This window comes from Lepidochelys kempii, chromosome 6 (genome assembly GCF_965140285.1).
Source record: "Lepidochelys kempii isolate rLepKem1 chromosome 6, rLepKem1.hap1, whole genome shotgun sequence".
Classification (NCBI taxonomy): Eukaryota; Metazoa; Chordata; order Testudines; family Cheloniidae; genus Lepidochelys; species Lepidochelys kempii.
Window position 1 is genome coordinate 83,063,813 of NC_136385.1, and position 13,710 is coordinate 83,077,522.

Genomic DNA, 13,710 nt, shown 5'->3' on the forward strand with positions numbered 1-13,710 from the left:
ACCACAGATCTGTTGGATCCGCAGCAGAGGGGATAGAGGGGGTGGTGATGTTGGAACACAGATAGGGACCACACATCTCAAATAACCTCCAGTTATAGGTAAGCAACTTCGTTTTCTTCTTCGAGTGATGGTCCCTATTGTATTCCACTAAGGGTGTGTAACAAGAAGTACCTATGTGGGGGGGATGGTGCGAGGAGACTGTGGAACAGAGGATTGCTGCTCCAAATGAAGTACCCATCACAGAATCATGCACTCGAGCGCAGTGTGTGGAAAGGTGGGTACCGAACTTGCATATGTCTGCAAGGGGCATGTTGTGGAGTGCAGCTATAGTTGATGCTTGCACTCTCATAGAATGGGCCCGAATCCCTTCAGGTGGAGCTTGCCCCAATAACTGGGAGCAGCATGTAATGCACCCTAAAATCCACTTGGAGATTCTCTGGGTGGAAATGGCTTACCCTTTGACCCTCTCCACAATGGCTACAAAAAGCTGAAGAGATTTCCTAAATGACTTTGTCCGCTCTCAGGGGTCAATGGTATCCATTCCACTGGAGGAGCCAGTACCAGGAACTGCATCTGTCTAGAGACCAACAGCTCCTGAGACGCTGGCAGAACTGGAGCAGGCAGAGTCGCAGGATCCGTGATTGGTGCTGGCGGATCTGGTGACCAGTGCGGCCGTTTCTTGGTCTTATGAGACTCGGAACATGTAGCTCCTTTGTGACCAGAACTCATGGATGGCGCTGAATCCTTCTTAGACTTGGAAGATGACTCACTGCCATGCTTATGCACATGCTTCCTTGGTTCGTGGCTAGGCCCCAACACGGGGTCCTTAGCACTGGTATCGGAGGAGCCTGATGGAGGTCCCACAATAGGGGGAGCACTCTTTGCCTGTGCAGGTTGATGTACGGGGGCGGGGGGCGGTTCCCTGGTCAGGCTTCAAGACCAGTCCCATGGCAGTCTCCATAAGGTGGTTCCTGAGGTGTAGAGTCCGGTTCTCTTGAGCATAGATAGGAAAGGACAGTCAGATACTGCACCTGGATGTGAAGTGGGCTGCCCCCAAGCAGTACAAACAGCAATGGTGCTCGTTGCTGATGGAAATTGGGCGAGGGCAGGAAACACAGGTTTTGAACCCCAGCATCTTTGGCATAATCTAGTGTCCAGGTCCAGGTACTAGAGGGGGAAAGTTTGGTGGAAACACTGCCAAAGCAGCATCACCAGTGCTAAATCTAGTATGAAAGGAAATTTCAAACAAACAAAAAAACCAGAACAAAATAATAAATCTAAACTGCAAACAGTACTAAGGATATTTTTGTAAAATTTTGGAAAGTGTATCACAAGGACAATAGGAGAGTAAAAGCTCTGACTCGCTCCATCCATCAGGAGGAAGGAACTGGAGACACCAGCAGCCCACTGTCCCCTTTATTGCCTCAGGCAAAATCACAGGTGGCACAAGGTACATGTACAGACCATCAAACAGTACAGCTTTCAAAAGGGCACACAGCCCTTGGTGGAATACAATAGGGACTATCACTCCAATAAGAATTTACACAGATGGGAGGGCTCTCCTTTTGGTGTAGGTAATCCACCTCCCTGAGAGGCAGTAGCTAGGTTGGCCGAAGAATTCTTTTGTCAACCTAACACTGTCTATGTGAGGGGTTACTTTGGCTTAAGTACACTACTTAGGGGGGTTGGATTTTTCACACACCTGAGCAATGTAGCTGAGTCGAACTGACTTTTTGTGTAGACCAGGACTAAGTGTTAGCCAGCTATGGCGCTTAATGGGTCCCATTACCTGCAGACCTTGCCTCAGGCTTGGTCCACACTTCAATGTAGCTATGTCAACCTAACTTTTGCCAGGGAGTGAAAAATCCACCGACATAGCTAACCCTCAGTGTGGACTCAATTTTGTCGATGGAAGAAAGCTCCCACTGACATATCCAATTTAATTTGGAAAGGTGGTGTTCCTGCCTCTATTGACAGAAAACGCCCTTCTTGTGGTGTAGACTACATCTACACTATGGGGTTATGTTGGTGTAACTTCCCTTTACTTCCCTTCACTTTCAAGGACCTCCTCAGCATATACTCAACCTACCTTTCATCTTTCATGGGCTATGAAGATGCCTGCCTTCACTTTGCCAATTATGCCAGTCTTGATTGCCCTTTTCCTTTCCCTTTTCCAAACACTTGCTTGGTTTCTACCATGCTACCCCTCCAATGCCTGGAAGGAGCCCTCTGTAAATAGCCACAAAGCCACCTTATTGCCTCCTTCAAATCCTTACTTAAAACTCTCCTCTGCTATCATGCCTACAAAAACTCAACAATGATTAGGCAGGTAGTGTGCTCTAACCTCTGCTTATCATGCTAACCAGCATCATCACGCTGTTTACTTGTGCTTCCTGTCTGTTGAATCCACCTCAATCGTACACTTAGGGCTTGTCTACCCTACCGCTTAAGTCAATGTAACTGATGTCACTCAGGGGTATGAAAAAGCCGACATTGCTTCCGCCTCTTGTTGAAGCGGAGTAATTATGCCAATGGGAGCACTCTCTGTGGTCAGGAATAATCTTTAGGTTAAGTGTTTTTGTACAATGTGTAACACAATGGGGGGTTGATCCTTGACTGAAATCTCTAGTCGCCACCACAATACAAGTAATAAAAGATAGTCATAAGGGGGAAAACAGCAAGAAATGTAAAGACACTGAAGCAGCAAGTGTGACCTTTTTTACTTCTTTGATTTTCCTCTGGTTGTGGTCTAATACCCCATCTGTTTTATTTTGAATTTGACAATCTAAACACAAACAACAGTCCGAACAATAAGTAGTGTTAGTAAATCACATGTCCATTCTAGTTATTGTTCCTTGGAACAAACAAGCCTGTTATCAGCATTTTTGCAGTCTGCTCCTTTGGCTTGCTTTCTGGCCCTGGTTACTAGATCAGTAACCACAACAGCATTCTGAAAGGGTTACACTTTTCCATTCATTCTGCTCAGAGTGATGTCAAATATTGTGTGTGTGTAGTCCATCTATGAAATGGGGACAATGATATTCTTATATTCCTCTATAAGGCACTCTGAAATCAAGGGTCACAAATGCTATGAAACAGAAAGGTGATATTATTATATAATGCTGGTTTATGTATTGAGATTTTCAAAATCAGAAATGCCCCCTTGAAAGCTCTAGTCACTTTTTCATATATCAGTTAAAAGTTTAAAACAACTTAAAACAAGAAAAGCAAGTACTGACACTTTCTAAAGCCAAAAAGAAGAAAAGGAAAGTCCCAACAAAGCCACACAATACTCTCCAGCACACTATATTATTATTACTGCCATGTTTGTGTCTGGTTCTGGCCGCCTTAACGTATTACTCAATAAAATGTAAATTGACATTTTGGGAAACAGCCTTCAGAATTATATTTACAGCATCCTTTTGAAAATGTACACATTACAAAATTTCCTAAGAACTGCACACAGTACAATAATGACCAAAAATTCCAATCTACAAGTTTTATTGCTTTGTATCATTAGCTGTTTTATAAACCTGCTGTAATTGTAACCCAAGTTATGTCTTTAGGAATATAAAATTGTTAACTAAACATAGTAACATAAGGTTGGGGTGGGGAAGAAGCTGGTAGATTATATGAAAGAACTGTTACATTCTAACGGGCTTCCAAAACTGAACAATTCTCTCCAGAAACTTGGTAAACAATTCTAACGTAAGGTGCTTTACCACCAAGCGGCTGCATTTTCTCCACCTCTGATTTTGTGTATTGTAGTAATAACCTGTCTTCATGAAAAGTATCTTTCAAAAAGCTAAGTATATATATTAGTCTTAGGGTTTGCCTACTCTTGAAATTTGTTGTGGGTGAACTCAAATTATTTCATGTTAAAGTGCCCTGTGTCCACAAACAAAGGTGGTGGTTTGGTTCATTATTTATTTATTTATTTATTTATTTATGTAGGCAAATCACACATTAACTTCACTTTGGAAGCTGGCTGCTGTTCAATGCCTTTAAATTCTGGCGTATAACGGAAGTAATCTGGGGTACTGTGGTGATGTAATTTCTTTGGTAATCTTGCACAAAAACAGATTTAATAATGCCTTTCAACATCTCATCTTGCTATCTACTGGCAACCTTTTGTTTATATCTTCTGTCTTCAGTTACTGGCAAGCCAGCCTCAGATAATCTCTGAATTGCTCCAGGTTTCATCTGACAAGGTGCAGGTTTAATTCAGGTTTATTTTGGGAATTTTACTAGCTACAGAATGCACTTGGTTATACCACAGAATTCTCTTCTAGCTATGGATCTCCATTGGACCTGGAAGCCATTTTCAATGATCTCCTTACTTAGTTCCAACTTGAACCTCTCAGACCTAAATTAATATGACCTAAAAGGGCTTCTCACTTGACCATAGACTACTAGAACTAACTTCTTTGGGGTCAATTAAGGGTATGTCTACAATGCAAACGAACAACAATAAACAAACCCTGCAACAGTAAGTCTCAGGCTTGTGCACAATGTTCTCCGGTGCTAAAAATAGGTGTGTAGGCATTTCTGCTCAGGCTAGAGCTTAGGCTCTGAAACCGACCTCTGCCAGGCTTCAGAGCCAGAACTCCAGTCCAAGCAGGAACACCTAAGAGGTTAGTTTTAGTACTGCAGTGCGAGCATGAGTCTGTAGACTTGGGCCCTGAAACGCACTGCTGCAACCTTTTTTTGGGGGGGCAGGGGCCCACTGTAGACATACCCTAAGAAAGTAAATATACCCTCAGGTCTCTCCCCTTTTGTCCAAGAAAACATTTTATCCAGCATGTTTTCATTTTCTCTGCAGTGTTTGTTCAGGTGCACAGGCATATAGTGTACCATGTCAGAAGGCAGTGCATGCTTCATTAGGCTATATGATTTTCTTACATCATGCACTTATCCTAGTCCCAAGATTTCTAATCAAAACTCCATCAGGTACCTTCAGAGCTGCTGAAATTTGTAAAAAGAAAAGGAGGACTTGTGGCACCTTAGAGACTAACCAATTTATTAGAGCATAAGCTTTCGTGAGCTACAGCTCACTTCTTCAGATGCATATCGTGGAAAGTGCAGTTTCCACGATATGCATCTGAAGAAGTGAGCTGTAGCTCACGAAAGCTTATGCTCTAATAAATTGGTTAGTCTCTAAGGTGCCACAAGTCCTCCTTTTCTTTTTGCGAATACAGACTAACACGGCTGTTACTCTGAAAGCTGAAATTTGTATTTTTTAAAAAATGTTCTTTAATAATTTCTTCACAAAAAGTTCCTTTTTTATGTGTTGAAAGTAATTAACTTTTTCAATGTCAAACCATTTTCATAACATTTTAATAAAAATAAAATATATTAAAATAATGAAAATTTTTAAAAAATTAAAAATGAGTCTGAATATTTCAAAATAACGGAAACCCTTCAGACAGGTTTTTATTTTTTGTCCAGCTATAGTATGTTTCACCTATCACTGTAGTATCGAGAATATAATCAAGACAAGAATTGCCCCCAAAATGGATAGCATGCATTGTTTTTTGAACATACTGAAGTTAATGGGTAGTGTTTAGATTTGAGAGTTTTGTTTAGTCCATTTTAGAGATAAAATTCAGCTTGCAAAATTTGGAGTTGCATTCAGATTCCAATTCCCTGCCTGACTTTCAACAAATTCGGGTTGTTATGACTGGGGATTTTGGTTCAGTTCATCTCCAGAACAGGCTAACTGATCAAACAATTAAGTAACTGTAAATATATAAAACAACCACAATGTGTAAGCAATTTTTAAAATAAATGATCTTTAGAATTAATTGTTAAAATGTATGGTAGTTTCCCGCCCCCCCTTTTATATATGACAAGCTCAGACTCTCCATTCTGCAGTATTATATCTGATGACTCTCCTAACTAAAGCTTGAGAGTAGCAGCCTTGTTAGTCTGTATTCGCAAAAAGAAAAGGAGTATTTATGTCACCTTAGAGACTAACAAATTTATGTGAGCATAAGCTCACTTCATCAGATGCATTCAGTGGAAAATACAGTGGGGAGATTTATATACACAGAGAACATGAAACAAAGGGTGTTACCATACACACTGTAACAAGAGTGATCACGTAAGGTGAGCTATTACCAGCAGGAGAGCGGGGGCGGGGCGGGGGAACCTTTTGTCATCATAATCAAGGTGGGCCATTTCCAGCAGTTGACAAGAACGTCTGAGAAACAGTTGTGTGTGTGTGGGGGGGAATAAACATGGGGAAATAGTTTTACTTTGTGTAATGACCCATCCACTGCCAGTCTCTATGCAAGCCTAAGTTAATTGTATCCAGTTTGCAAATTAATTCCAGTTCAGCAGTCTTTCGTTGGAGTCTGTTTTTGAAGTTTTTTTGTTGAAGAATTGCGACTTTTAGGTCTGTAATCGAGTGACCAAAGAGACTGTCGTCCTTCAGGATAGGTTGCAGATCCTAGCCATCACCATCTTCTCCCAACTAAAACCTCTCCAATGCATCATCAAGGATCTACAACCTATCCTGAAGGACGACCCATCACTCTCACAGATCTTGGGAGACGGGCCAGTCCTTGCTTACAGACAGCCCCCCAACCTGAAGCAAATACTCACCAGCAACCACACCCCACACAACAGAACCACTAACCCAGGAACTTATCCTTGCAACAAAGCCCATTGCCAACTGTGTCCACATATCTATTCATCATCATAGGGCCTAATCAATCAGCCACATTATCAGAGACTCGTTCACCTGCACATATACCAATGTGCTATATGCCATCATGTGTCAGCAATGCCCCTCTGCCATGTACATTGGCCAAACTGGACAGTCTCTATGTAAAAGAATAAATGGACACAAATCAGACGTCAAGAATTATAACATTCAAAAACCAGTCGGAGAACACTTCAATCTCTCTGGTCACTTGATTAGAGACCTGAAAGTGACAATTCTTCAACAAAAAAACCTTTAAAAACAGACTCCAATGAGAGACTGCTGAATTGGAATTAATTTGCAAACTGGATACAATTAACTTAGGCTTGAATAGAGATGGGGAGTGGATGTGTCATTATACAAAGTAAAACTATTTCCCCATGTTTATTCCCTCCCCTCCACCCCCCCGTTCCTCAGACGTTCTTATCAACTTCTGGAAATGGCCCATCTTGATTATCACTACAAAAGTTCCTCCCCCACCCAGCTCTCCTGCTGGTAATAGCTCACCTTAAGAAGGCCAATGGCATTTTGGGAGGTATAAGTAGGGGCACTGCCAGCAGATCGAGGGATGTGATCGTTCCCCTCTATTCGACATTGGTGAGGCCTCATCTGGAGTACTGTGTCCAGTTTTGGGCCCCACACTACGAGAAGGATGTGGAAAAATTGGAAAGAGTCCAGCGCAGGGCAACAAAAATGATTAGGGGACTGGAACACATGACTTATGAGGAGAGGCTGAGGGAACTGGGATTGTTTAGTCTGTGGAAGAGAAGAATGAGGGGGGATTTGATAGCTGCTTTCAACTACCTGAAAGGGGGTTCCAAAGAGGATGGATCTAGACTGTTCTCAGTAGTAGCTGATAACAGAACAAGGAGTAATGGTCTCAAGTTGCAGTGGGGGAGGTTTAGGTTGGATATTAGGAAAAACTTTTTCACTAGGAGGGTGGTGAAACACTGGAGTGTGTTACCGAGGGAGGTGGTGGAACCGTCTTCCTTAGATATTTTTAAGGTCAGGCTTGATAAAGCTCTGGCTGGGATGATTTAGTTGGGGATTGGTCCTGCTTTGAGCAGGGGGTTGGACTAGATGACCTCCTGAGGTCCCTTCCAACCCTGATATTCTATGATTCTATGATCACTCTCGTTACAGTGTGTATGGTAACACCCTTTGTTTCATGTTCTCTATCTATATAAATCTCCCCACTGTATTTTCCACTGAATGCATCCGATGAAGTGAGCTGTAGCTCACGAAAGCTTATGCTCAAATAAATTTGTTCGTCTCTAAGGTGCCACAAGTACTCCTTTTCTTCTAACTAAAGCTGTGACTCTGGAAAGGGTAGAGATAACAGCACAGCAGGTGGGTTTTCCATAGATGCTGCTACAGAATCTTCAGCTGTGAATGTAGAGACTGATCTTCTGTCTGCTGTAGTAGGGACTTGTAGGAGACAATTTCCTACTGTCTGTTCTGTGTTGATTGCCGTCTGCTTATCTCTCTAATGCCAGGTAAAGCATCCTGCACAACACTCAGATTCAATCAGAATGCATAATACAAAAAGTTGTGGAGGTTTTTGGTGGTTTTCTGTGTGTACTTTTCTAGAATTACAGCATTTTTAACTTTTTTTTTCAGTTGATCTTATCAAACTTTATTCTGCCAGTGTAAATACAATATCAGACATAACTCATTCATTTACCTAGCACCTTTCATCCAAGAGTCTCAAGGCACTCTATAAACAATTAATTAGGCCTAAAAGCACTTCTATGAGGGAGGTATTATTATATATGTTTTAAATGTGTCAGTGGTGGCACAGAGAAGTTAGTTAATTTGCCCGAAGTCACATAATGAATCAGAGACAGCAATAAAAGCCAGAACTCCTGATTCCAAGTCTCTGTTTTAACAACTAGAGGAACACTCCCCAGGATATTTTAAATTCCACCTCTTTAACTCTCCCTGGTATATATTGTCATATATAGTTAAATTAGGATTGTATTATTTCTATTGATTCTTTTTTTGTTTTGCTTAAACATTCATCAAATAAGTTTAGAAAAAAAAATATTTTTGGATGTGGGGGTTGAGAGAGAAATAAGATAGAACAACTAATGTTTAGAAATGGAAACTCAACTTGGCTGAGGAAATCCATTACACACAAACACTCTGTGGTGAAGTCATGCAGCCATCATCTGAAGGCAGCTAGTTTCAGTCAGCCCTGTTTGGTTAGGCCTGGTGCAGAGACTTCACTAGTCTTGGTTGTTGATCTCCCTAGAGACATCCAAGGTCAGTTATCCATATTGATTCTTTTATATTTAACAGCAGTCTTTGATACCATTTACTAGTGCTCTAGTTCCCAGTGCCACACTTCTACTTGCTAAGCCTTTCCCTCCACAGTCTCTCCTGTGGCGCTGTTTTCATGTTCTGCTTCTGAAAACCAATCTGTTTGTGACTCCCTCTGCTCTGTAATTGTTTAATTCCCCCTTTACCTCACCTACAGAGGGGGTGGCATGATACATAAGCAATCTGTAGATGAGAAGTGGGTTGTAGAGATAGGTGGGGATGGAAGAGGAGGATGTGCAGAGGCAGGTAGGTGCAGCATTAGGGAGACAGAGCAATTTCAAATCAGGGAAAGTGATCATTTCACACAAACAGCCGAGAGCAGTCTCCAGTTGCATTTATGGTTTGGTAGCAGTGGCATGTGGTAGCTAGGGGGGTAAGCAGTATTTAGCTTACAGAGGCATGATACCCTGGAGGTAGGGTCACCACCTATCCAGCTTTTCCCAAGATCATCCTTTTTTTTGAGGCGGTTGTCCCAGGAAATCTGTAAGTCTTCCTGGGACAATAAGAATTCCAGTTTTTGTCAGTTGCGTAATATACCATTCACCACAAATTTGATCAAAGCTGAAGCCATAGAAGGGAGGGTTAAGGAGCTCAATCCGAAAAGGGGAAGGGTCACTTTGTGCCTAGCCCTGACAGCCCATGCTTCCAACAGAAACGCAAATACGGTTGCCTCCCCTTGCCCCAATGCCTTGGCCTGGCTGCACAATCCTGCTCCCCCTATCCAGGTGGCAGCTGCTGGCTATCTCGACTCTGACTGTTCCCACAGCATAACCACAACACCTCCAACTTAAGAACTGGGCTTGGCCAGGCCAATAGAGGGAGAAGGAGCCTGACTTATTGAGAAAGCAGAGACCACAAAGTAAAGGCTCCATGATGGATGTTCTGTTTTTTTGTACTTCAGAGGTGGCAACCCTACCTGGAGGAACTATGAGCAGTGAGAGCAGCAGATAAGGCAAGAAAAGAATACACTCCAACTTGCTGCTCACACACCCAGCATCTCTAAAACGTCCTTCCTGCCTGAACTTTGGGTGTCCAAGGGTCAGAAGTCACTCCAGTTTCTCCAATACAACATGTAGCTCAACGTGCTCTTTTAATCCTTATAGTGCCTGAAGAATTAAGGAACATGCACATAACTGTGCCCCTAACTCAAGGCCCTCTTGCCCAGCCTTTGTTTAACACTGCACCGCCCCCACCCTTCATCCTTCCCCCCCCCCACACTATTTCACCACAGGGCAGACAGTGCAGGAGGTACAGAAAATTAAATCCTGTGGAGACTCAAGAAAAATTCTCATTGCATCACACTATTATTTCCATAACAAAAAGCTCTGCACTGAGAACACAAAAGTTCATTGTAATTTAACAATGTTCCTCACAGTAGAAGGCCTAACAGGACTGATGTTTTAAAAAATCTGAATGATACTTGATTTGATTTGTAATTTTAATATCTTTTTGTCACTTGTCAAATGGAGATAAACCCAATATAAGGCACTATAGTTATACTGCATAGGCACGCAGATTCTAGAATCAAAAACGGGATATTACCTTCATGAGAGATTTCCTTCCAGGGATTTGGTGGGTACATGAAAGCAGCATTCTGGATTTGGTCATGAATGTCTTCATCTTCATTGAATGGAAATGTACCACTAAGGCTCACATAAATAATGACACCCACAGACCACATATCCAAAGACCTATTATAGCCTTTGTTTCTCAGCACTTCTGGAGCAAGGTAGGCTGGTGTGCCCACTACTGAGCGCCTGAATGACTTCTCTCCAATGATTCGGGCAAAGCCAAAGTCACAAAGTTTTACCTGTTTGAACAAAGTGTTATAGTAAAATCAACAGAAATAACATTTTAATTTTGTTTTACTCTCTGCCTACTTCAGATTCTTTTGTAATTCATTGCTGGAGCTCAGGGGTGAGCTGTCTTTGTCCTGTCTCTCCATAGGCACCTCTTTCAAGTAGCAGGCCTATTCATGCACTTCTCTCAGAGGGGAATCACACAATTCAACCCACTGTTAGCCTTGATGAACAGTTTCTCATCTGTGCTTTCCTCAGCAGGTTCAAGGAACTGTGATCAGTTGGTACATGCAGTGACACCAGATAGGTTGTTCAAAAGAAAAAAAAAAGTATTTATTTATCCATAGGAACATAACAAGGAGAGAGAAAAGGATTAAAACAATAAAAGCCTAAATACGTAAATGCTAAGCCTAACATTTCCTTCAGTTAGATAGGCCAGATATAGTCTTGGTATTTCCCTGCTCTCCTGAGGATCAAGCTACCGTCTGCTCTTCTGCAGACCCATGTCTCCCTGTCTCTTCAGAGGCTCAGCTTTTAATCACTTTCAAGCTCCTTGTTTAAGAGTTCCCATCTGAAAGCTCCTGGGTGTTTCAAAATGGGATCACACCCCAGGGGCCCAGTCAGATTCCCAATTCCACATTACTGTAAGCAAACTTCAAAGGAATTATAACCTCCACTAATCATTTCAGTACCAGCAACTGGGGATATCTACAGCCATTTACTTTGTTTCCTGCCAACTAAAGCTAAGACTGATTTGACCCTTAGATACCCTCTACCCTGAATTGCTATGACCACCAGACCCACAGATGTCTCTCTCTATATAAAAAAGTTCATGAAATTAATACAGATATTTCCCACATTCTTCACAATCATGGACCTAATTTTCAGACAGATAGGTGAGTGATTATTGTGGCTGTGTGTGCAAATGACCAATTAGCATGGCCAAAACTATCCATTTGCATGTGTAAAACACCTGAATTGCATGCTAATATTGTACAAATTAGATATCCAGTTGTCTGCAAGTTTCTGCACACAAAGTGACATGGCTGATTTTTTGAAAATCAGGTAAAATATTACTGCAAAAAAACAAAACAAAAAAACCCCTAAAGCCCAAGATTTTCATAAGTAACTTGTGATTTTGGATGTATCTAGTTGGGTACCCATCAACAGATGCACCCAAAATCACAGGTCACTTTTGAAAATCCTGGTCCATACAAATAACCATAGCTAAAGCAACAATTTAGTAATGGGTATTTTTAGTAAAAGTCATGGACAGGTCAAGGGCAATACATAAAAATTCATGGGTTATGACCTGTCCATGACTTTTACTAAAAACACCCATTACCAAAGCTTAAGGGGCTTGCTGCTGGGGAGCACTGGGGCTTCTGCTGGGGGAGGGGGGAAGAGGGACATCTGGAGGAGCCGCTTCTGGGGGAAAAGATGGGGGGTTGCTGCTGGGGAGGGTGGGGGTGTCTGGCGAGCTGGTGCTGGGGGACAGTCGCCCTGGGGGAATGGGTGTATTGGGGGGGGGCAGGGCCAGCCACGGCACCAGCTGCCAGGGGCTGTTGGCAGCTGCTGCACCGGCCACCCAGGCACTCCTGCCAGGGGCCACTGGCAGCGGCTGCACTGGCTGTCCGGGAACCGCCGCCGGGGGCTGCTTGCAGAGGCTACACTGGTCACCTGGGGACTGCGGCTCAGGCAGTCCCTGGGGCCAGCCGCACCAGGTGCTGCTCAGGTGGTCCCCAGAGCTAGCTGCCTGGGTATGCCTGAGCAGCAGCCAGTGCGGCTGGGCCTGGGGCCACTCCAGCAGCGGACGGTGCAGGTGGATGTGCGGCCGTCGGAGCAGCTGGCTGCAGAGCTGCTCCAACAGGCTCCCCCGGGGCCACCTGAGCAGCTGGCACCAGAGCCAGCTGCCTGGGCGGCTCTAGGGTCAGCCACACTGGCTCCCACAGAAGTCACGGAAAGTCATGGAATCAGTGACTTCTGCAACCTCCATGACAAACACGGAGCCCTAACCATAGCTAATATGATCTAACGTTGGGGCTTCTTAATATACATTGATGTTTATATAGAGAGAGTATGTTCTACTTGCCTGTGGGAAAGGATCGGCTGATGCTAGCAGTACATTTTCTGGCTTGAGATCACAATGAACAATATTTTTAAAGTGAAGATGCCTCAAGGCAACAAGGATCTATGAAGAAATACATAATCATTAACATTCAGTTTAGAATTTCATTCTCTCTATTTATTTTTAATTTCAATAGGATTCTGACAGCAATTACAATAAACAGAGGATCATTGGTTACACTTCAGTGTTTCTTAGAGAAATACACAATCACATAGAAATATAAATTTTACTAAACTTTCAAAAAATGGAATTGCTAAAAAATTCTATTATCATCACTGGCTATTATTTATAGAGTGCCTGAAAGTGTTCTAAATGCTTTACGACATGAAATAAGGTAGCTTCTTGTCCCAAACAGTTTCCATTCTAAATGAACACACAATTCACAAATTTTCACAAAATTCCTTTCCTTCAATTCTGGAGTCCTACTCCACCCCCCCCGTGAAATTTTGGGACTCCAAAAATGCTTCATGGTTTTGCTTGCAAAGCTCTGCTGTTCAAGCTCTACATTTATACTTTTCAAAATGTGCATTCAAAGTTTTCACAGCATAGGAGCCTTTTGGCAGGGGGAGAAAGGAGAATTATAGCTTGTGGAAAGATAGGGAGGCACACCTGGATCCACAGAGGAACTTAGGCATTACAGTGGTAAGCATGCCTTTAGCCCAATGGTTAGGGTGCTCAACTGGTATATGGGAGACACTAGTTCAATTCCCCTCTCTGTCTGTTGAGTACAAGGGATTTGAACAGGTGAGTGCCCT

The 13,710-nt window shown here is 42.7% G+C and overlaps 1 protein-coding gene across 4 annotated transcripts in view; it reads right to left on the bottom strand.

Moving 5' to 3' along the window:
• Positions 1 to 13,710, bottom strand: part of PRKD1 (protein kinase D1) — a 301,367-nt gene that overhangs the window by 12,893 nt on the left and 274,764 nt on the right. For 3 of the 4 annotated variants that reach the window (XM_073348909.2, XM_073348910.2, XM_073348911.2), the window contains 2 exons: positions 12,920 to 13,018; positions 10,571 to 10,838 (listed from right to left, as the gene is read on the bottom strand). In XM_073348909.2, the coding sequence (XP_073205010.2) occupies positions 10,571 to 10,838; positions 12,920 to 13,018 (367 nt within the window). Of the gene's footprint in view, positions 1 to 8,819; positions 8,957 to 10,570; positions 10,839 to 12,919; positions 13,019 to 13,710 lie in introns of all 4 variants that reach the window. The other variant, XR_012159485.2, reaches the window with a different exon arrangement.